General features: G+C 52.0%; 1 protein-coding gene across 1 annotated transcript; it reads left to right on the top strand.

The window, feature by feature from the left end:
- The first annotated feature begins 724 nt into the window (after positions 1-724).
- Positions 725-18,966, top strand: LOC127038321 (SLAM family member 8-like). Its single transcript, XM_050930904.1, has 7 exons — positions 725-899; positions 8,178-8,519; positions 10,189-10,482; positions 11,171-11,290; positions 12,226-12,314; positions 15,020-15,144; positions 16,481-18,966. Exons 1-6 carry the CDS (start codon positions 740-742, stop codon positions 15,134-15,136), a joined length of 1,122 nt encoding a protein of 373 aa, XP_050786861.1. The 5' UTR covers positions 725-739; the 3' UTR covers positions 15,137-15,144; positions 16,481-18,966.
- The last annotated feature ends 2,971 nt before the right edge of the window (positions 18,967-21,937 follow it).

Genomic DNA, 21,937 nt, shown 5'->3' with positions numbered 1-21,937 from the left:
GTTCTTTGCTGCCCCATGTCTTGTGCCTTTTTTTACACCTGTGGAAAGTGGGCGTAAAGCACCACCAGCTCAGAAGGGTGGTGAGACCATTGCGCTGCGATAAATGAATTCACAGTGACGGCGGCCCTGGACCTTTGGCCTTTGTCTTCAGTCATCCCAGGATCCTGCAGGATTCTGAGCTCTTCCTACAAAGTCCTGAGGCCCAGCTCCTCCCAGGTCCTTTTGCTGCCTGACTCCCATGGGAGATTGGAGGCGAGACCCCTTTCGGGATCTGGGGCCTCAGAGTCTTTAGCTCCCGTTGACGTCAATGTGAGTTGAAGGTTTTCAGCGATGGATCGGGCCCTGGGTTCCCTCATTCTTGGTGTTTCCCTCTGGAACCTCGTTAGGGCTGACTGACACACAGACATCGTTAAACCAGTGCACAGGCCAGCCCTTAGCTTAGGAGACAGTGCACAGGACTTAGCAGGAATGCCCCTGCTCAAGGGGGATTTGAATCTGGGGAGGTGAAGACTTAATTGTCCTGATGTAAGATTTCTTAACGAGCCAGGACTCAATACTTGGCTGTAAGCAAGCACTCGACCGCCTGGCAGAAGGGCCATGTTGCAAATCCAGCCGAGAGAGAAGCAATTATAATTTTTTGGACGCACTGACCAGTGCCCTGCATGCTCCATCATGTCCCAATAGATAATCAGTTAATTAATAACGGTGCTAAGCTCCTGCATGCACAGACCTCTAGAGGATGTACCATGATGTCGTTTTGCTCCTCCCCATCTCCCAGCATCTGCCTCTGCTACCAGGATCAGCACAGAGACACACAGAGAGCAGTGAAGACATGGAGGTGCCCAGCAAAAAACCCTCCCTCCCTTTATTGCTGGTGACGCTGATCAGCCTCTCTCCAGGTAGGTGAACCAGAACCAGTTTAAACTGTACGCACAGAAGTCAGAGTCTGGTACAAGGATGAAGGAATATTATAATGTCAGAATGTATAGCAAAAGAGCAGGAGGCTGAAGGGGAAAACCAGCTCAGAACCAGCTGGTATGTTTTTCCCCATGGTAAATTATTTTCAGTGCATTTATGGCAGATTTCCATGCATTTTTTTTTCAATTAGATAGTTATTGAATGTTAAATTAATGTGAGTGGAATATCAAAGATACATTAATAGAGGTGTAGCAGTTCTCGAGACCAGTTTATTTTCACCCACTGCAGATTTGTTGCTAGATATTTTCCGGAGTGTTATAATCCAGTTGATTGTGTGGGTTGTTTTTTTTTTTTTTAAGAATTTATAACCGTATCACCAAAGAAAGAAACAATGCTGACAATTGGGATTTCTTCCTTAGGTGGTTGTTTTTCAGGTGTCTAAGGAATGGAGGCTAGTCTCTGCAAATTTACCATCTGATTTTTATCAACAGCTCATGAACCTGATGGGCCAGATGCCCAGATGGTGTAAACTGCTGTAGACCCACTGACCCCAGTGCAGCTTTGCCATTTTATACCAGCTGAGAGCTTGGGCTCTTATGTAAAACAAGACAGAAGAACCTCCGTTAATTCTCACTTTGCTAATCCACAAATCTAATAATTCTCACCAAAGCCGCAGTTCCTAGAGAAACCATTTAATAGCAGAGACAGATCAGCAGGGAGAGCCTGTTCCTAAAACTTGTTGTTTTTACAAAATATGCTGCTGCAAAATATGTCACCATTTTTTTTTTAAAAAAGGCTTGTCCCAACCCCCAGGTTCCTGATTCTGCCGTGCGGATGAGGAAGGTGAAAAGACATTTCTGATGATGTAGCACTTTCCAATTTCTTTCTTTGTTCCCCTCTCTGCACAATTGTGTAGGACATAGGTCTGGTGGAGCGACGAGCCGCAGCCAAAAATGGGTCAGCACTGAACAAACGCAGATCCAAAAAAATCTCTTAACTGCACTTCCCTGCTCTAATTCCTTTAGGCCGAAATTGGACTGATCCGTGTACAAAATACCCCATGGTCACTTGGTTCAGATCAGTTATAATTCTTAACTACATGCTACATCTACCTCTATTTCTCATCATTACTCAGTGATCTTTCCCATCTATTTATCTATCCTGCCATCTGATCTGTCTTCGAATTTCCTGTGGCACCATGGCATTCTCCCCTTCAACTCTTAGACCTTTCTGGTATGATCCACTCTTCCCCCAGGAGCAGTCAGCCTTTTCCAGTTTGAGACCAGGGATTTACCAAGATTAACCTGTTCCAAACAACTTCTGGGTAAACAGGATAAAAATCGCACCACACAGACAAACTCAGGAAACGATTTCATTGTAGCACAGTGACCCAGACAGGCTGGTTTTTCCCAAACGATCATTTCCTTAGACTGCCCCGAACAATGGTGTGACAGCAGCAAACGGAGCCGCTGAGACCAAATATGTCGCTGTAGGACGGTTGCTTCTTCTAAAACGGATGTCAGTATCATGGCAAGCCCCACGCATCAGTCAAGCTACTGGCCTCCAGTAAACTGGCCTGAGTACGGATGAGGACAGTGGCAAGCAGTGTTTTGCAGAGATCTTGATGGACATCCCTAAAATTAAATACAGTTGGAAGCATTAATAAAGCCAAGTGCTCCAGACAGGGCCTGCTCTAGCCATTTCGCCGCCCCAAGCACGGCGGCACGCCGCGGGGAGCGCTCTGCCGCTCGCCGGTCCCGTGGCTCTGGTGGACCTCCCAAAGGCGTGCCTGCGGATGCTCCACCGGAGCCGCGGGTCCAGCTGACCCTCCGCAGGAACACCTGTGGGAGGTCCACCGGAGCTGCCTGCCGCCCTCCCGGCAGCCGGCACAGTGCCCCCCGGTGGCATGCCGCCCCAAGCATGCGCTTGGCGCTCTGTGGCCTGGAGCCGGCCCTGGCTCCAGAGATGAGGAAGGATGGTCCAGGGGTTAGCGCCCTAGCCTGAAACTTTAATTCATCTATTTTAAGGCCAAAAGGGAGCATTTTGATCATCTAGTCTGGTCCCCTGTATAATACAAGCCAGAGGATTTCACGTAATTCTCACCAGTCAAATTGTGTTTGACCTTGGAGAGCCAGTTCCCTGCTCGGCCACAAACTTCCCGAGTGACGCTAAGTCTCTCTGTCCCTCAGTTGCCCCATCTGTAAAACAGGGGTACCAACCCTCCCCTACCTCACAGGGGTGTTGTGAGACTAAATAAATTAAAGATTTGACGCATTCGGGTGCTACCGTCGTGGGGGCTGCTGCATCCAGGAATCGAGTAGTATCCTGTTAAATAGTTTGCAAGCCGTTGAATGGTGTTTACTGTGCTCTGCGTTTTAGAAGCCAGCCAGAGAAGTGGCTTGCGTGTAGCTAGGCCTGGTGCCTTCCTGTGTGTTTGGTAAACAGTTAGTTGGGCCTAGGCGGTTAATTCATGTTGGTTTTGTTTGTGGTGGAAACATCAAAAGAAACACACCTGAGGCCACAGATGTACCTGGTACAGGCAGGTGCAGGTCGGCTGTCAGAGCTTTCAAGTTGTGGAACTGACCCAAGAGTCTGGAAATGCTGATGAGGCGAATTAACTTGGTTTAGGGCTTTGGGGCCTCGTCTGCCTTCCTGGGCGGGTATTCAGGACAGACGGCCCCCAGCCCAAGCCAACTCGCTTTGTGCTGCCTGTGGAGAAAGGCCCCAGTTCAGAGAAGTGCGGCGTGGGTGAAACCCAGGTCCCCAGTCAATGGAAGCTGTGTGTGGGACTTGGATTTTACCCAGAGACCAGGATTTTCAAAAGGTCTCGGCACCCACAAGTGAGGCTAGATGTTCAGATACGTACATTGGATCTCCATGTGGCCTGTGCCCTCCGGACAGTCCAGCCCCAGTTGTAAGAGCTGGGACATCTGGATGGAGAAAATCTGACCTTTTAGCCCATGCTTATTGACTTTCCTGAGTCAGGACCCGACATTACAGGTTAGCAACCTAACCATCAGGCACCTCTTCCTCTCTGTACAATCACTGTAAACCTGCTGGCTTGACACAGGTGACATGCTAGGGGAGCTAAGCTAAATCACAGGAAAGCCACAAGAGTTTTAAAGCACAGATAAACAGGAAAAAAAGAAAATCAAAGGAAGTCTCAGACAAATAGGATCAGCATAACGAAAGCCCCATGGATGCTGAGCACTTCTTATGCAGAGATGTGCACAAAGCAATGCAAAGAGGCAGCTTGTAATGTGGGCTGCGGGAAGGTTTATAAGAAGTAAACTCTCTGATGTCGGTATTTAATCTTCTTTAATACACAGGCACAGCTGTTCCTTCTCCACATCCAAGCTGGCAACGAGAAAAGGGAAATCACGGCTTTTGGGACTAGGTTTAAATTCAGTAACGTGGCACCTTTCATCCCATGTTATAGCCAGAGATCATTTTGCCCACCTCTGGGGTGCAGTAGGGCAGCTGTTCAACAGCACACAGCAACATTATTCAAGACTGCAGCCAAGCTGGAATTTAGTTAGAGCACCAGGTTTAAAACTATAAATCCTAGGTACTTTCATGGCCTCCTATCACCTTAATATCTGGGCACCCCACACTCATTAATGGATTTGTCCTCACCAAACCCCTGTGAAGCAGGGCAGTGCGACTGTCCCCATTTTATAGGTGGGGAAACTGAGGCACAGAGCAATGGCAGCCCATGTTGTCAAAGGTATTTAGGCACCTGTGATTTCAGTGACAGGCACCTAAATACCTTTGAAGAGCTGGACCTAAATGATGTGCCCAAGCTCACACAGGAAGCCTGGCATCCCAAGTCAGAGCTGCTTCCTTAACCTTAATTCTTGGTAACTGTACTTGGGGCTGGGGAGGCCAGAATGATCACCCCCAGCTGGGAAGGGGTCAGGTGATGCCTATAAAGGCTGAAAGAGCAGAGGTAGGAAGGAGAGCCATAGGAAGTGGCTGGCCTGTGGAGGGGACCATGGGGAAGAGCTGCCAGAAGCAGGAAGCCCCTGAGCTGGAGGGAGGAAGCTGCTGGGTTTACATGGTGCTGTTTTATTTTGGGTTTTCTGGAGCTTGCTGGTGGCTCTGGATCTGGTGGGAGCCTTCTCTGAGCTGGGGAGATAAGGTGCTGTAGGCTGCTGGCCTCCCTTCCGGCTGGAGCTGGATGAGAACAGACCTGGTCAGATGACAGGCTGATTTCACGCTTTTAAAATCCAATTGGAGGAAACCTTGATGTGGTATTAAACAGCTGCCCTCTCCTACCCCAGAGGTGGCTGCATTTTGGTGGTAGGTGAAATGATCCCTTTCTATAGATGGTTTTTGTTAACCCCAGAAGGGACCATTTGTAGGTAGAGTCGGACCTCCTGCAGAGCACAGCCTGGAAACCTCACCTAGTGCCTCCTGCCTCCAGTGCGTAACTCCTGACTGAGCTAGACAAAGCTTTGAGGAGCTAGCCAATCCTAAAGGGTGACAGGTGTGAGTTATTGTTTATCCAGGGCCAGATTCGCTGCTGTTGTCAATCAGACTATTCCCATAGCAATCGCTGGAGCAGTGCTGATGGATATCTTCTGGGGACTGGGGGGGCCTATTCACTTCAATAAAGGGAAGCTAATCTGCACCATGGGGACATATGTGCCCCAGCTGACTCCAAAGGAGGCTTTGCTTCAGCAAAGACATCTGAGCTGGCCCGCTGTCATTCTTCACCCAGGGCAAAACTCCCCTGCACTGCACACATGTGCCTGTCAACACATTTTGCAAATGCACCAGATGGTGGGGGGATCCCATGGCCTAATCCCAAAGAAATATCAAATTTCTCAGCAGGCTTTAGTTGGCTTTTGATGAGGCTGGCATTTGTTGTTATAGAAACAAAATATATTCTAGACCTTTCACTTTCCCTCCCTTCAAGGTGATTTCAGGGCTAGGCTTTCGCAGAGGATCACGCAACCAGACCGGCACTAACTAAAATGTATCCGAATGGTGCATGATGGCCGTGTAGGCACACTCCTTGAACTATTACTCAGCAGGGGGTCTCAGCTCCCCAGCTGCTTCGCTGCTGTCAGTCTTTCTGCAGGCACTAGGGCAAAGGAGGAAAGCAAGGTGCCTTGGCCCTGTTTATGGGGAGCCCTTCCCAAAATCTCAGGGGCTGTCATTCTGATGAGATTCCTGCTCCAATTCTTTTCGACCAGTGCGGTTCTGATGAACGTGGGCTAAAGAGAAACAGCTGAACTGAGAATCTTCGCTGGTTTCCTTGTCAACAGGAAAGTCTTCATGTGAACGGGAGGCTGGAACTGGAGAAATGCATTACCCTGACCAAATGGTCTCCACATGCCGATCTAGCCCTGCAAGCCCTTGACCTCAATGGGGCTATAATTATTATCTGGCAGCTCCACTCCTGGACCAGGATCCTGCTGTACGAGGGGCCGGACAAACACAGAACGAAGACAGTCCCTGCCCCAAGGAGATCACAGTCTACATTCTATGGTCTAGATCATAGAAGCCTAAATGCCATCAAACTTCTATAGGGCAGTCAGGAGCCTAAACACCTTGTGGCCTACGTAACTATTGAGCTGAGTAAGGATTTGCAGGCTCAGGCAAAACTCGTGCAGGGTGAATGTACCCCATGCAAAGGGCCACTACTGAGGGCATAAGCGCCACTTAGTGCCCTCTGAAACCCTGTGCTGAGAACTCCAGTGGTACAGCATGCCTTGTGCAAACCCTCTGCGCAGGGAGGCATTTCCCTTCCTTCTCAGCGTGTGGCTACACCGCCCTCAGGGTGTGTGATCGTGACCAAGGTCCTCGTGGGGGCCAGCTGTGGTCCCTCAGTTATGGTGAGCTGCAAAGAATGGGGCAGACAGTCCCCATAAAGCTGGTGGATATTCCAATACTTGGATTCACCAGCTTCTTTATTACCTCCCCGGTGACTCTGAAATCCAAACACCACAGTTCCCTTAAAGTGATCCAGCCTCAGGCCTCCATCCAGGTACCCGTGTCAAATCTGATGAAAAATTCTGTAAATCTCATTTCATCATAGAAAAGAAAAGGTTCTACCAATCCCAAAGGATCGGACACGTTACCTCCCAGGTTAATGAATGTTCCAGATCTTACCCAAATACACGCTACAGCCAATTCTTATTAACTAAACTAAAATTAATTTAAAGAAAGAGAGAGGGTATGGTCAAAAGATCAGTGTACATACGGGCAAGTTCGATTCACTGAGGGTCAGATTCGGAGCAGAGAGGGTGAGGTTTGCAGTTGCAAAGTGTTATTTCAGAAATGGTTCATAGGTTAAAGTCCAATGTTCAGATCTCACATTCAGGGTGTACCAGCGTAACTGGGACCTCAGTCTTGTGACTCAAACTTCCCCTGATGATGTCTAAGCAGATCTGAGGTGACAGAATCAGGACCCAAGGATCTTTTATACAATTTCATGTCTTTTGACAAGTTGGAATTCCTCAGGGAACAAAAGGTCATAAGGATGACTTTGAAGGAGGTCCATCACCGTACGGTACTTAGCTATAGAATTAACATAAGGCCGTTTGCTTGTTCTTCCACCATTCAAAGTTCATCTCAAAGAGAGAGGAGTACCATATCCCATGTTTACAATTCATTTACATGACAGGATGCTCTTTTGACCTCTGAATTATCAGAAAACAGCATAGACGGACTGTTGATTACACTGTCCACCCTACTCATACATATGTAAATACACAAAACCACAAACATTATCTCCCTACCTGTCTTATAAGGGTTATTTATTTGGCAGGATGTCTGACCCTTTCTAGCCATGTGTCACAGAGGCATTTCTATTCTCATCATGTGTCTACGCTGCCCTCAGGGTGTGTGATTGCAGCGAGTGTAGACAGACTCATGCTAGCTTTAATCTAGGTAGCTCAGGCACCAATAGCAGGGAAGCTGCAGCACCAGGGGCTGCGGAAGCTGCCTGGGACGCTGAGTACTCAGGTAGACCACGCTGCTCCAGTACCTGAACTAGCTCGATTAGAGCTAGCCTGGGTATGTGTGTCTGCTGCAGTCCTGCCCCCGCCCCCTGGCTGCAGTGTAGACATAACCTGACGCACTTTCCAGAGCACACAGAGGGGAGCGGGTTATTTTTAAGAGATGCAGCTTGGAAGGGAAATTTAGCAAACTAAAAACCATACTTCAATTTGCCTCCTTTCTGCTGCTTTTCTGTTTATCTTGTGACACACTAGAGGGCTGTAACATTTCTGCCTTGCCCTCTTTCTTAGATATCCTGATTGCCCAAGCACCTACTCCCCACAGCCGGGTGAATGGGACTCTGGGAAGATCGGTTGTGCTGTCTGTGGATCTATCCCCCGGCAAAAAGGTGAAAGAAATTGAATGGAGCTTTCGTGCTGGGTCAGGTGTGACGATTCAGGTGGCTGAGTTCACTGGGGGGAAGTTTGAGCGACCCGATCCCAGCGACAGATTTAAGCAGAGGCTAGAAAAGTACAACGAGACCTCGCTGAGGATCAAGCCTCTAGAGCTGGGCGATAGCGGAGTTTATGAGGCCCGGATTAAGATAGTACCAGCAACTGTGGAGGAACAGGCCTTTCTCCTCGCAGTCTATGGTAAGTGATGACAAATCGATATTTAACGGCATTTCCAGGAGTACACAGTGCTTGAAGCTCTGATATTAACGATAATCCCTCACTCTTTTCATTTGTAGATCTCAAAGCAATTTACAGTAGAAGTCAGTAGCACTACCCCCATTTGCAGATGTGGAAACTGAGGCATGGGGCAGGCATACACCTTAGTTCACCCAGCAGGAGAGGGGCAGAATCAGGAATAGACCCTAAGTCTTCTGAGCCCCAGTTCACTGCTCGATCCACTAGGCCACACTGCCGAATGATTCTGTGCACGTGGGGTGAAATTCTCCCCTGTGCAGAGGGGCCAGCACAGGGTCTAGGCATCAATTAAGGTTCAGTAAAGGTTTTAAGCAGCATGTAACCCCAGCCCTTGCTTCCTGCATGTGCCCAAATTTTAACCAGGATGCGCAAAGTCAGAGCTTCAACCACACCCACTACTTCAGTTCTCTCCCCCTCCCCCACATAGCTACCAGCACCCCCCCCCATGACTCCCCCTCCCAACGCTGAGCACAGGAAAGCCAGTGCTGTCAAACAATGTTACCACAACTCTCACCCTAGCTGGTGTGGCTCTTAAAGCGCCAGCTGCTGGAATCAAGTGAGCACATGAGAATCTCAGCTTTCCTTTCCAAAAAAATATTTCTCATGCTCCTGGTTGCAGAGAGAAGCTTGAAATGGTGACAGGAGTGATGCCAAAGGCAAGGAAAATGTGCAGTTTGGCTTCAAAAACCTCTGGCTTAAAAAGAATCTTCCTTGATTTGGTGATGGGGGTGGAGCGGGGGTTGTCTCATGATTTATTTTCAAGGTTGGGGGCTGGTAATGCAGAGTCCTGCTGAGAGATTCAGCTCCACGATTTTGGCGTGTGCATGGTGGGGGTTTAGCTGTGTGGATAAAACAGGTCCAGCTTGTGTATGTTTCATGTAAAATTCTCCCCTGCTTCTTTATTTGCGTGAGAAGTTAAACAACCCCAAGGGCATTGTTTAGACTGAGCAGCCAGACGGCTCCCGTTACCCTTCTCCCAGGTGAACAGGAGGTGAACTGTTTACCTAGTGCTTGGGACCACCCAAAGCAGGGCCGGCTCCAGCTTTTTTGCTGCCCCAAGTGGTGAAGAATAAAAGAAAAAAATGGAGAGAAGAGATGGCAGGCTCATGGTGGGAGAGGGGGGAGTGTCTTTTGTTCTGTATTTATGCTCTACGGTTGCCTGTCTTCTGGTCCATGCTGTTGAGCTACACTCAGAATGCCAGAGAGTCCTGTGGCACCTTATAGACTAACAGACGTTTTGGAGCATGAGATTTCGTGGGTGAATATCTACTACTTCAGATGCAGGCATCCGACATCCATCCGACGAAGTGGGTATTCACCCACGAAAGCTCATGCTCCAAAACGTCTGTTAGTCTATACGGTGCCACAGGATTCTTTGCTGCTTTTACAGTTCCAGACTAACACGACTGCCCCGCTGATATTCAGAACTCCTGCATTCGAGGAATTTCTGCCTCGTTAAGGGCGCGCTCAGTCACTCTCTTTCCTTCTGGAACTTCCAATCTGCCCTGGGTCGGGGTCGAGGTGAATGGGGTGTAGGGGCTCTGAGCAGCAGGGATCAGCTATCACGGTGACTGGAGCGTATCCGATTCCTGTCGCTTGTCTTTGAACACAGAGCCAGTGCCACAGCCCCAGATCCGGAGTCAGCTGCTCGCCAGCACGCTGGAGGGGTGCAACGTCACGCTGCAGTGCCAGGGCTCGGGGAAGGGAAACGTGAGCATCTCCTGGGGGAGAGGGAACCCAGTCCAAGAGCTGGATCCAGGTCGTCACCAGCTCTCCCCTGATGGCAGGAGGCTCCAGCTGTCTCTGCAGCCCAGCTCCCTGAATGCCACCTATACCTGCACGGTCAGCAACCCCGTGGATCAGAAGATCGTCTCCTTCGACCTGCAGAGCATCTGCCGCAGTGGAGGTGAGGGTTTGTGGCCTGTGTTGATGGCAACACCTGACGCTTTGTTTCGGGGAGAGAGTGCCATCTAGTGGTTAGGTCACCAGCTTGGGACTCGAGAGACCTCACTTTTTATTCCCAGCTCAGCCACTAACCTGCTAGGTGGCCTGGGTCCAGCCACTTCTTCTGCCCCTCCCCGTGCCTCAGTTTCCCTGTATGTAAAAATGAGGGACAATCCCACCACTCTACCTCACTGCGGTATCCTGATGCTACGTTCGCTCATGCTGCCCAGAGGCTATGGTGATGGGGGCCACAGATTTGATGAGAGGCGTGAGGAGTTGCCCTAAGAAACACTGACCCCTTTGCTACACAGAAAGGGACCGCGTGCCTCAGGGGGGTTGGGTATCGAATGGGTCATTGGTTTGTATCCAACTCAGTCATCGTTGGATCTGGTTACTCTTCAGAGAGGCACCGTGTGACCAAATAACACCCCCATGACTGGGACCAAATGGCCTTGCTGGAGGTAGAGTCTGAAGTCCCCTTCTCACCATGGGTCTGTCCCACAGCCGCTGAAGGTTCCCCTTCAGCTCAGGCCCCAGGAGCGGCGTCTCTTTCAGTCACGGCCTGATGGTTAGGGGACGTTAAGCCCTGGCTCTTCATTACCCGCAAGCCCTGGCGGGATGCCACTAACCTCCAGCCTCTGCCATTCCAGATGCAGACGCATCCTTCTCGAAGCCGGGGTACATTGTGCTGACTTTCTTCCTGTTAGTGCTAAGCCTTGGGACTGCCGTCTGGTGTTGGCGGATGAACAACGAGAAGTCAGCTGACCCGGGTAAGGAAAGCCCTTTCCAGGTCACCGCTTGCACCAGGGCTGGACTCTGCCATGATGTCCGAACAAGAGCCCTGCAGTAGAACTGGGATCCCGCAGGATGCGCTGCCGTAATAGCGAGATGAAATAATAGTCCGGTGCAGGGCTCTGATCTGAACTCTCTTCTGCAAAGGGGGCTAGAATTTGGCTTTTTTTTTTTTTTTTTAAAGGAGCACCAAGACTCTCCCATAATCACATGACTTCAGGAGCTGGGGCTTTAAGAAACATATCAAGTACCACGAGGCTCACGATAAATTCATGAGAGTTGGCCATGGGGAGAATAGGCCCAATGCCTGGCATAGTGAAGGCCTTAACCCCTTTTTCATTATGATCCGAACATAGGCGCCGACTTTGTGGGTGCTCCAGAGTGGGGAAAAATTAGTGAGTGCTCTGCACCCATCGGCATCCAAGCTCCTGCGACCTCACTCCTCCACCTACCTCCCTGAGCTTCTCGGAGGCATGCTGGGAGGGAAATGGAGGGGGAGGCACAGGAATATGGCGCGCTCAGGGGAGGAAGCAGGGCTGTGGGTGGGATTTGGGAAGGAGTCAGAATAGGGGCAGTAAGGGGGTGGAGTTGGGGCCGGGTTGGAATGAGGGGCAGGGAGCAGAGGTGGGTTGAGCACCCACCAGCGGGAGCAGAAGTCGGTGCCTATGGATCCGAATGTTCCCAGGATCCAGCATCTTAGCATCAAACATGCCTGACTGTGTCTTTTCTGGAGAAGGACTCGCATGGATTCCCTGCCCGTGTTTTTGTGGGGGTGGCTCTGCGGATTTGAAGCTGTGCGGTGAGGTTCAGCTCACGACAGACATGAGGCATGACGGGCAAAGATGCCAACAATCCCGGCTGCTTGGAACTTGGTTTTTCTCACTTCTCTCTTAACCTCATGTTCTTTCCTCAGCTGCCACCCCCACAGGTCCAGTGGAAGAAAGTCCATCCGACCCGCAGTACGCTGAGATCCTGAGGAGTCCCCCAGAAGGAAATGACCAGGCGAGTGCTCTGAGCTGAGGTTATCCAGCAGCAGCCTTCCCTGCTGAGCCCTGGCACTGCCTTGTGCAGGGGGACGGCCGGGACTCTTTCATTAGACATTAGCAGTAAGTGATGCAGCAGGCAGGGCTGTCGGAAAGAGATCCTCCTTTGTGCGTTTGGACTGCGAGCTCTCTAGGGGCGGGATTCTGACTCCCTCTTTAAACATCCTTATTGTGTCAGCTGCAGGCCGGAGCAGACAGTTACTTCCTCTTGCTGCGGCCAACAGGTGCTGCTGTTTTGCCCAGCAGAAATGATCACTTCTGTCAACCACGAGCTGCCTGGCACAAGGAGGAGAGGGAGTCACGGGTGGGCTCTTTCTGTGGCATGTGCGTTGCTCCTGTCTGTCTGTTGTGTCGCTCTTTGGTTTGGGTGTGGTTGCTCTTTGGTGTGTGTGTGTGTGTGCGTGCGCGCGCATATCTCCTCTGGGGAGCGTCTAGCTCTGCGCCCGGGGAGGCGTGCGTAAGTGTCTGCACAACTTCTCTCTTGGCTAGGTTGTGTGTGTGCGTGGACGTGTGATGCTCCTGTGTGCTGCACGCTGTTCCCCTCTCTGGTTTGTGCATCTCCTCCGGGGCTGCAGCTGCCATTTGGGTGCACGTGCAGCTTCTCTGGGTGTTGCTCCATTCTGGGGGCCGCGGCTGTCTTTCTAATGGGTGCATGGGTCCTTCCTGGAAGAGTGTTGCTCTCTCCGCAGTGTGTAGGTCTCTTCTCTTCCCTTGGGAGGCGTGATCCCCCTGGGTGTGTGCGTTTGCACCTTTGTGCCTCGCTGGGGGGGTACCCTTGTATGGCTCTTATTCGGTCTGCCCCAACCCCCTCCTGTCCACACACAACCCCCTCACTTGAGTTCAGTGGCGCTTTCGAACCTGCACTAGCTGGTTCCACAGGGGGTGGTTAGAGCCAGGGTGCTGCTTTCACTCAGGCCAGTCCCCGACCCGCTTTGCGGCATTGCTGCAGGCTACGGCCCACCTGGCCCTCCGGCACCTTCCCACAATCCCCTACATGCCCCAAAGGACGGACAAGTTCTCCCACAAACCACCGGGAAAGAATCAGGGCAGCTGGGCTCACGGCAGCACTAATAGCGGGGGATCTGTCCCCAGGAGTCCTCGCGGTGTGGGTGGGGACTCAGTAACATGGGTGGGGCTCTGCAGGATGGCTGCTCAGAGCCGGGCGAGGCTAACCTGGCTCTGCTGTGCGGTGAAGACAGATCCTAGGAGCCTTCAGTGTGTCGTCCTACGCCACGTCCGCACTGGCCCGTTAATTGCTCCTTGTTTAGGTTTCAGGAGGGGAGCAGGCCAGCCAGCCATCTGGCTGTGTTTGAACATGGAGGCGTTCTCCAGGCGGGCACTGCACACGTGGGGAATGTGGACAGGTGCCCACACACAGACCCAGTCTTTGTCTATACACACACACACACATCCACCGTGTTTGTCTATACACACACACACACACACACATCCACCGTGTTTGTCTATACACACAGAGACACACATCCACCGTCTTTGTCTATACACAGACACGCACACGCTCTCTCCGTCTTTGTCTATACACACACACACACAGACGCATACAGACCCTGTCTTTGTCTATACACACACACACTTTGTCTATACACACACAGACCCCGTCTTTGTCTGCACGCACACACACACACACACACACGCTCTGTCCGTCTTTGTCTATACACACACAGACCCCGTCTTTGTCTACACACACACACACACACACGCACACGCTCTCTCCGTCTTTGTCTATACACGCACACGCGCTCTCTCGCTCTCTCCGTCTTTGTCTACACACACACACACTCCGTTTTTGTCTACATACACACACACACACACACACACACACACACACTCACTCTCTGTCTTTGTCTACACATACTCACTCACTCTCAGTTTTGTCTACACACACACATGCTCTCTCTGTCTTTGTCTATACCCTGACAGAGAGGCTGGGAGTCCCAAGGGTTCAGATGCATCCTGTCCCACACTGCAGGCTGGAAACTCCCCAGTAATCTTTACTGACAGCAGAAGTATAAGGCACTATGGGATCAGTGGCTCCAGGATCCCAGAATGCACTGCTTCAGCCACGGGTTGACATGCTTCACCAAGACAGTGTTATGTGAACATGAACCCCAGCTGCCCAAGTGTGCCGTGTCTACCTCTAGTGACTGGTATGCAGAGAGGATAACAACCTACTACTGCTGTTGGTTAACAGTGTTGTTCCTTTAGCTCAAATTGATATGGTTTGTGCTTCTTGAGGCTGAAGATGCTGAGTTTATCCATGCTGATGACCCATGGTGGGGTCATTATGGGCACATCAACCTATTGCAAGGACGGAGGACCAAACACTTCATACAAACAATGTTCCTACCAGGGTTTCCTCATTTAGCATTGAGGTTTGAGTTTGGAGGGGTGAGATGAAGCCATGTCCACTGCTGTGAGGGTAACAGCACTGTGTGTCATGTCCCGCTCTGGTCTGCCTAGAGGATAACAGCCTACAACTCTTACCAGTTAATGGAGTTGCTCTGCTAGCTCAGGTGGTAGAAGTCTGTGCTTTGGCACATTCAACCCTTGCTAATTTTGGGGGAGAATTTTTAGCAAATTCATCTACAGAGAAACCAACTTGCAAAGTCCTTCCAATAACAAACGTGTCTGCTTTTGTGTCAGGCCTTGCGTCACCTGGAAAATAACACAGAGCGGAGCCCACAGAAAGAGCCTCTAATCACCACCATTTACGACAAGCTCCAGAGGACCCCCGAGAATACATCCGAGGAGGTCACATAGGCCCCCAGGTGAGGGAGATGCTGTTCTCTGTCTGCGTGTTTAAAGAAGTGGCCAAGGGAGAGCGCGGGGGGTGGGAGGACCTGGAAAGGTTTGGAGAGTGGGCTGGACTCAGAGAAAGCATCCAGGGGTTGAGATGCTCTTCTGCAGCTGCTGCTGTTTACCCAGAACTGGAATAACAACATAGTGCCTAGCTCTTCTCGGGCATAGGTCTCAATGCACTTTACAAAGGAGGTCAGGAGCCTTATGCCCATTTCACTGATGGGGAAACTGAGGCACAGAGCGAGGCAGTGACTTGCCAAGCAGGCCAGTGGCAGAGCCAGGGATAAAACCCAGGTCTCCTGAGTCCCAGCTCAGTTCTCTATCTGCTGGGCCACATCTCAAGGGGCTGGCCTTATCTGTAGCCAAAGTCACAGTGGCTTAATTTAAACCATTTGAAAAACCAGTTTAGTTAAACCAGTGCAAGCCCTTGTGTGGATGCTCTTAATTTGTTTTAAATCCAGTTTGTCAATTTAGCTGAATTGGATGAGGAACTGATGAACTCACTCACTACAAACCAGTTTCAAATCAGATTACGAGCGTCCACACAGGGAGCTATCACCTGTTTAACTGAACTGGCTGCAAATCCGTCCTTTCCTCAAACCGCTGCAGCACTGAAGACAGATGAGGCCTTTGACCCAAATTTTCAGAAGCGGCCCCTGTCCTGGAATAAGGCAGATGCTGGGTCCCAGCAGGAGGTGCTGGATTTCCAAGAGAGCTCAGCACTAGGCAGCTCTTGTTGGGAAAGCGGAGACGTCTCCTCGCTTCTTGAGAATAATGGAGACTCCCCTCCCTGCTTGCTGAGGACAACGAGACTGGCTGAGTGTGGGGAGCTCTTGAAAACCTGGCCAGCAGAGCCTGGATTTCAGAGGTGCTGGGCTCTGGCAGCTTCCACGGACTGCAAAGAGACGGAGGGAGAGAAGAGAACAGACCCTCCCATCCCACCAGGCCGATCCCCCCCATCTCCTTCACAGGCAGGTTGAGATGAGGGCAGGGGGATTGAGAGCCATTGACCCAAACTGTAAACCATGTATATGATGGAAACTGCTTCAAGCCAGGGGTGCAGCAGCCCCCCAAGTTCCAGCACCTCTGGGTGCCAGTCCTGGGAACATGGGACTGGGTGTACTGTGCGGGGCGAGGTCATCAGCTGCTGTAACTCAGCATAGCTCTGGGGAGAGGAGGTGTTTGGCACCAGGTGAGAATCGGGGCCCGTCTGATCAGTCATTTCATGCCGATGCTTTAGGACACAGAGGCGGTGTGGGAGAGGCGTGTTGGGCAGGCACTGAGGCCTTCTCTCTTTCCCTGCAGGAACCAGAGGAGGTGGCGTATCAGAGCTTACCAAGGGCTTTGAAGTGCACCGTGTGCCCCACTCAAACTCTGTAGCTGAACGGTCTCAGTTCCACCCACGAACCCGAATGGAAGAAGACACCTTCTCCAGCTCTGGAGTCTGCCTCGTGACGCCTCCTCACCCCGCCACCCCCCGTTGTTTTGGAACCTCATGTGTGATGCCCTCAGCAACTGTTTTGGGAAGAAGGAACCAGAGTGAAGGCGGAGGAGGGAACAGGACATGCAGCTTCAGCGCTGGTGCCTGCAAAAGCAAAGGGCCGTGCGGACTAAGGCGACGTCTGCCCATTCGCCGTGAGCAGGGGAAGAGGTGGAGAACGCAGCACAGCTGCGCCCCCCCGCCTCACCCCCCGCCCCCGCGAGAGGACGTTAGCCAACCGGATGGAGCCCATCTTTCCATGGTTGGTGCACTGTCCTCCAACGGGAGCAGCGTCCTGTCACCAACCGCAGAGCAGGAGGGTGGTGAGAGGCAACACGCCCTGGTGCAGAATGGCCCGTGCTGAGAAGAAAACCACTCCCATCTGAGCCTGGCCTGCTAGCTGCATGACTGTGAAGAAGCAACATCAGAAAATGGGCTCCCCGGGGATGGAGGCACCATTCTGGCTGCGTGATGCGGCAGGGCCGTGGGCTGGGAGGGACTTGGATGCACCGTGTATTTATTTATCTATTCCGTTTGATAATGCAGCCCTGCGGGGTCGATGTACATGTGACTGAGTTTTGGATCCAGGGACCTGTTCTCTTTGTGCTCGTTGGAGGAAGGAAGGTTTTCTGAAGTAGAAATAGGAACAGATGGTGCTGTGGCTTTTGAGGGGGAGGAGAGCTATAGGTGGAGGAGAGGAAGATAGGAGTGTGTCTGAATTACAGTGGGTTGACTGACTGAGGGTACTGGGGATTCACTGATCGGTAGAAATTGGCTGAGTAAACAGCAGTCAGATTGCAGTTTGCCACAAAACAGTCTGGATCCCATGGGAGAAATAAAAGTAAAATCTCCCTGCGTGCCGACTACCGCAAGGCGGAAAGGCGCAGGGGCAAAGCTGCACGTGGCTGGCAGAAAAGCAGCACAGAATATCATGCTCGCAGCAGGCTTTTCCCAGGGCTAATCTGGCTGAACCCCGGGTGGAGGTGTTGAGGAAGATCCAGGGAGCTGAGGGTGACTTGGCAGAAGCGAGATTAATGAGGGACAAACGAACCAGGTTAAAGAGCTGGGGCTAGATTCTGCCCCTGGGATCGCTAGAATTGCAAGGAGCAAAGTGCCACTGAAAGTGAGCAAGGGCAGTAGAACCTGGCCGTGGGGCAGGCCCTGAAGCTTGGCCTGAGGGGCAGATGCTGCAGGGCGGAGCTGAGCCCCACCAGGTGCAACCTCAAGGAGAAATCAGAGACAAGAGTCTGGTTCCAACCTTACCTGCCCTCCAGAGCAGTAAGTTACTGCAGTCCCTGAAAGGGAGCATGTCCCCTCTTGCTTATAGGGGTAACATCTAGGGAGGGGCGACCTGAGATCTGGAAGGTCTTACACTCTTCCCCCTTACGCCCCTGCTTGGCCAAGGAAGAGAGGACACAGTCTAGCAGCAGGGAATTACCAGGAAGGACAATGAGTGTGTCTCCTATTGGGTGGTGGTTCCCTGTAGAGGGGAACGGCAGAGGTGCGGGTCTTAATGAGGGTAGCTAGCCCCAAGATGTTCTGTTACTGAGAGCCTGGCCTTACTGTTACTAATTGTGATGAGACATTTGTGCCGAGTACCACCCCCTTGCTGTTTACAGCACTCACACCATGGAAACCATCTCCCAGAGCTGCTAAGCAACCCTCAGACATGAAAGGACCCGGAAGACCAGCACAAAATGGTCCTGTGTTCCGGGAAAGTTCCCCTTTGAGTTCAGAGAAGCTCTTCAGAGGGGAGATCATCAAAAGCCCAAAAATCTTTCAGGGGCCGGGGGGAAGGAAAAGAAAATTTGCTGCTGGATTTGGTTGGGCAGCTGTGACCAGGATTGTTCCACATTGTAGCAACACATGTAAGATGGGGAGAGGCATTGGGCAGCACGCAGTGATCCTGGACCCACCTCCCACACACTAACTGGGAAAAGCTCTGGCGGGGGAAGGCAGCAGGGGTCTAGTGCTTGGAGTATCGCCATGCTTCCTTTCTCCTGTCTGTCTTATCTACTCACACTGGGGGATTCGCAGGGGACTGACTGTCTCTGTGTCTAGCAGAGCCTAGGCCCTCATCTCAGTGGGCGACTCCAGGCCTCCTTGTAATATAACTGAACGGAGCAGGGGCCTCTCCCGGGAAACCCGACAGTGGTTTGTGTGTGTGGAGAAGTAGCCCCCTCCGCTGAAGTTTTTCCAAGCCTGTTTTTGCCCTGGCTTCAGTCCCCGGTTAGATTAGTCTGTCCAGTAAAGCACTGGATGATTTATGCTCTGTTCATGCAAATACAAGGGAACGTTTGCACATTTACAACCCGCTGCTACGGGTTTTTTCTGTTGGCGGGAGCGGGCGATGGACCTTTGCATGATTGTTGGGACCTCAGTAAAGTTTGGAGCTCTTCGGACCTGCTCTCCGGAAGCAGCGAGCACCCACACCTGCCGTGGGTGGCGACAGATGCTGCTGTCACCCCCTTGGCCAGAGAGCAGTGGAGTGTTCGGATCAGGGAGCTGATCAGTGAGTCTCTCTTCACCCTGTTATTTCCTGTGATGTGCGAACCAAAATGCTCCGATTCCTGCGCTGAGAAAAGAGAATTTGGTCTCTCTTGCTTCCCTCTTTGTGCATCCCGTGCCAACCACAGGAACCTTGGTCCTTACCTGCTTTGGCAGGGGAAGGGGGGGAGAAGCAACAATGCCCAGACAGCCCAGTTACGATCACAGCCAGCGCTGTACCAGCTTCAGAGTAGTAGCCACTCGACGCCATTCCCATTCACCGATGGGTGACACGGGGGGGGGCGGGCTCTCCGGAGGCTACCTCCTGTATTCAGTGACCTGCCTCATTACACACAAGCCCAGCATGGCAGGGCAGAGTCTCCCCACGATGATTTCATCCTTTCAGGTCCCAGCCCCAGTGGCCCCTGCTCCTGACCGTTCCCGCCCCCGCGCTCCTCTATGCTACGCTGGCCCTGCCTACGCCACCTGCCCAACCAACCCTTTGCCAGTCAATGGTTCCCGGGGGATGGAGTGTGGTGTCTCTCGCTCTCCTGTTTGGTGTGGGGGTTTGTGCCTCTGAGATGACCCCCTCTGTCTTTTGAGAACATGGAGCACCCCCTGAAATCCTGGCTGGGAGCCCTTCCCCACTCTGCTCCCACCTTTGGGCTGCCCCAGGGACATGACCCAATGGCAGTTTTGAAATCCACTCAGTTGGGTCCCAGCATGGTCCCCCAGTGGCTACAAGGGAACTTTACTCCTAGGCCCTTGGCCTCAGCTGGCAGCACCGGGTGGCCGTGCTGTGGGGCCCTTCTGGGTGCTCTGCTGGCCACCCGGCTGTGCCATGGGTCCCCGTGGGCGTCAGCGCGTTGAACCCGCCCTGCCCAACATCTTGGCGAGAGAGGCAGCTCCCAGGCCGCTCTCGGCTCCATCCTAGCTTGGCTGGTTTCAGCACCTGCCACCCCCGGCTCTCCCTTCGCAGCACACCCAGCACATCCTCCCGGGGCCGAGACCCTAGCCCAGCACAGGGACTGATGGGCTGGAGAGCCCATGAGGGGTCGTCTGCTGCAGCCCAGCTGAGGACACAGCCGCTCTGAGGAGAACGCCAAGCGAAGCAGGCAGCTGCTCCAACAAAGACACCGAGGACCTGAAGCTGCTGCCCACACGTGAGCAGGTCAGGCTCCAACCATCAAATAGCCACAGGAAGCCAGGGCAGGTGACAGCAGTGCACACTGCACGGGGACGCAGCCAGGTCATGAGAGGAAGTTGCAGACTCAGGGGAGCGGTGGAGTCGCTGCAAACAGCTGGCACACCTGGACGGCAGGGCCACGGACGGGACCAGGAGGGGGTAAAAGAGCCTCAGACAACAGCAAGTTTAGGCTTGAAATGAGGTGAAGATTTCTCACCATCAGAGGAGTGAGATTCTGGAACAGCCTCCCAAGGGGAGCAATGGGGGCAAAAACTCTAACTGGCTTCAAGACGGAGAAGTTTCTGGAGGGGATGGTACGATGGGACTGCCCACAATGGCATGTAGCACTGGACAGGGAGGTCTCTGAGTTACTACAGGGAATTCTTTCCCAGGGGTCTGGCTGGTGGGTCTCGCCACATGCTCTGGGTCCAACTGATCACCAGATTTGGGGTCAGGAAGGAATTTCCCCCCAGCTCAGATTGGCAGAGACCCTGGGAGGTTTTCACCTTCCTCTGCAGCCTGGGGCATGGGTCATTTGCAGGTTTAATCTAGTGTAAATGGTGGATTCTCTGTAACTTGAAGGTGTTAAACCATGATGTGAGGTTAGGGGTCTGTTACAGGAGTGGCTGGGTGACGTTCTATGGCCTGTGATGTGCAGGAGGTCAGACTAGATGATCATGATGGTCCCTTCTTACTTTAAAGAAGGGGTGCCAGAAAAGGGGGGCAGGGGGCCATGGGCCCACCCATACACACTTTTAAAAGTCAGAGGGTAATGCCAGCCCACTTTTTACCAGCTGTAAGAGTGAGTGATGGTGGGAGGAGGGGGAGAGGAGTGAGCTGGAGGCAGGGTGTTGGGGGAAGGGGTGGGATCTCGGGGTAGGAGCGGTGTGGGAGGGCAGGGCTACAGTTTGGGCACCTGTGGCCCCTCCTACACACACACTTTTAGGGTGCTTTTGCGGCTCTTGCCTTAAACTCTATGACTGACGTAGGAGGATCAACAGAATGATGGCAGCAAGAGGGGGGAAGCAAGTGCCCCATCAACCGCAATAACGCAGACAAGAGACTGGTTCAAAGGCCAGTGCACTTAAATGACTAGGGGGCCTAACAGATTACAATGGGCTGTCAGGACACGCCATGTCCCTGCACTGGGCTATCTACTAATAACCTCTGGTCCCAGCAAGTCAGCAAATGCTGGCACAAATCCAAACTGCAACAAAAAATGTTGCAAGGAAATATGTAGCAACCGGCACTGAACTTGATGGGAGGAGCACAGGTTGTGGGAGGGAAGAGTTTGGAGGAGGCACTCGGAAGTTAGTCTGTGTGCATGGGGCTGGAATCTGAGCGGCAGCATCTCTGTAAATAGTTTGCTTAATAAAGAGCCAGTTTACTTTTATATGGAGTCCTCATGTGATTTCCCCAGCATGCGGTACATGAACCTGTAACGTCCCTTTGGAGATTAAAGTTCTAATTGGGGCTAGTCAAAACTTTTTCCATGAAAAAAAGTTTTTGCTGGAAAACTGGGATTTTGACTAAACTGAAATTTTTCAGGAAAAGTGGCTGCTTTCTGCAGAAGACTTGGATTTGTCATTGAAAAACTGAATGCCCCAAA

The sequence above is a fragment of the Gopherus flavomarginatus genome, chromosome 20 (genome assembly GCF_025201925.1).
Source record: "Gopherus flavomarginatus isolate rGopFla2 chromosome 20, rGopFla2.mat.asm, whole genome shotgun sequence".
Classification (NCBI taxonomy): domain Eukaryota; kingdom Metazoa; phylum Chordata; order Testudines; family Testudinidae; genus Gopherus; species Gopherus flavomarginatus.
This window is presented reverse-complemented; position numbering and strand designations above follow the sequence as displayed.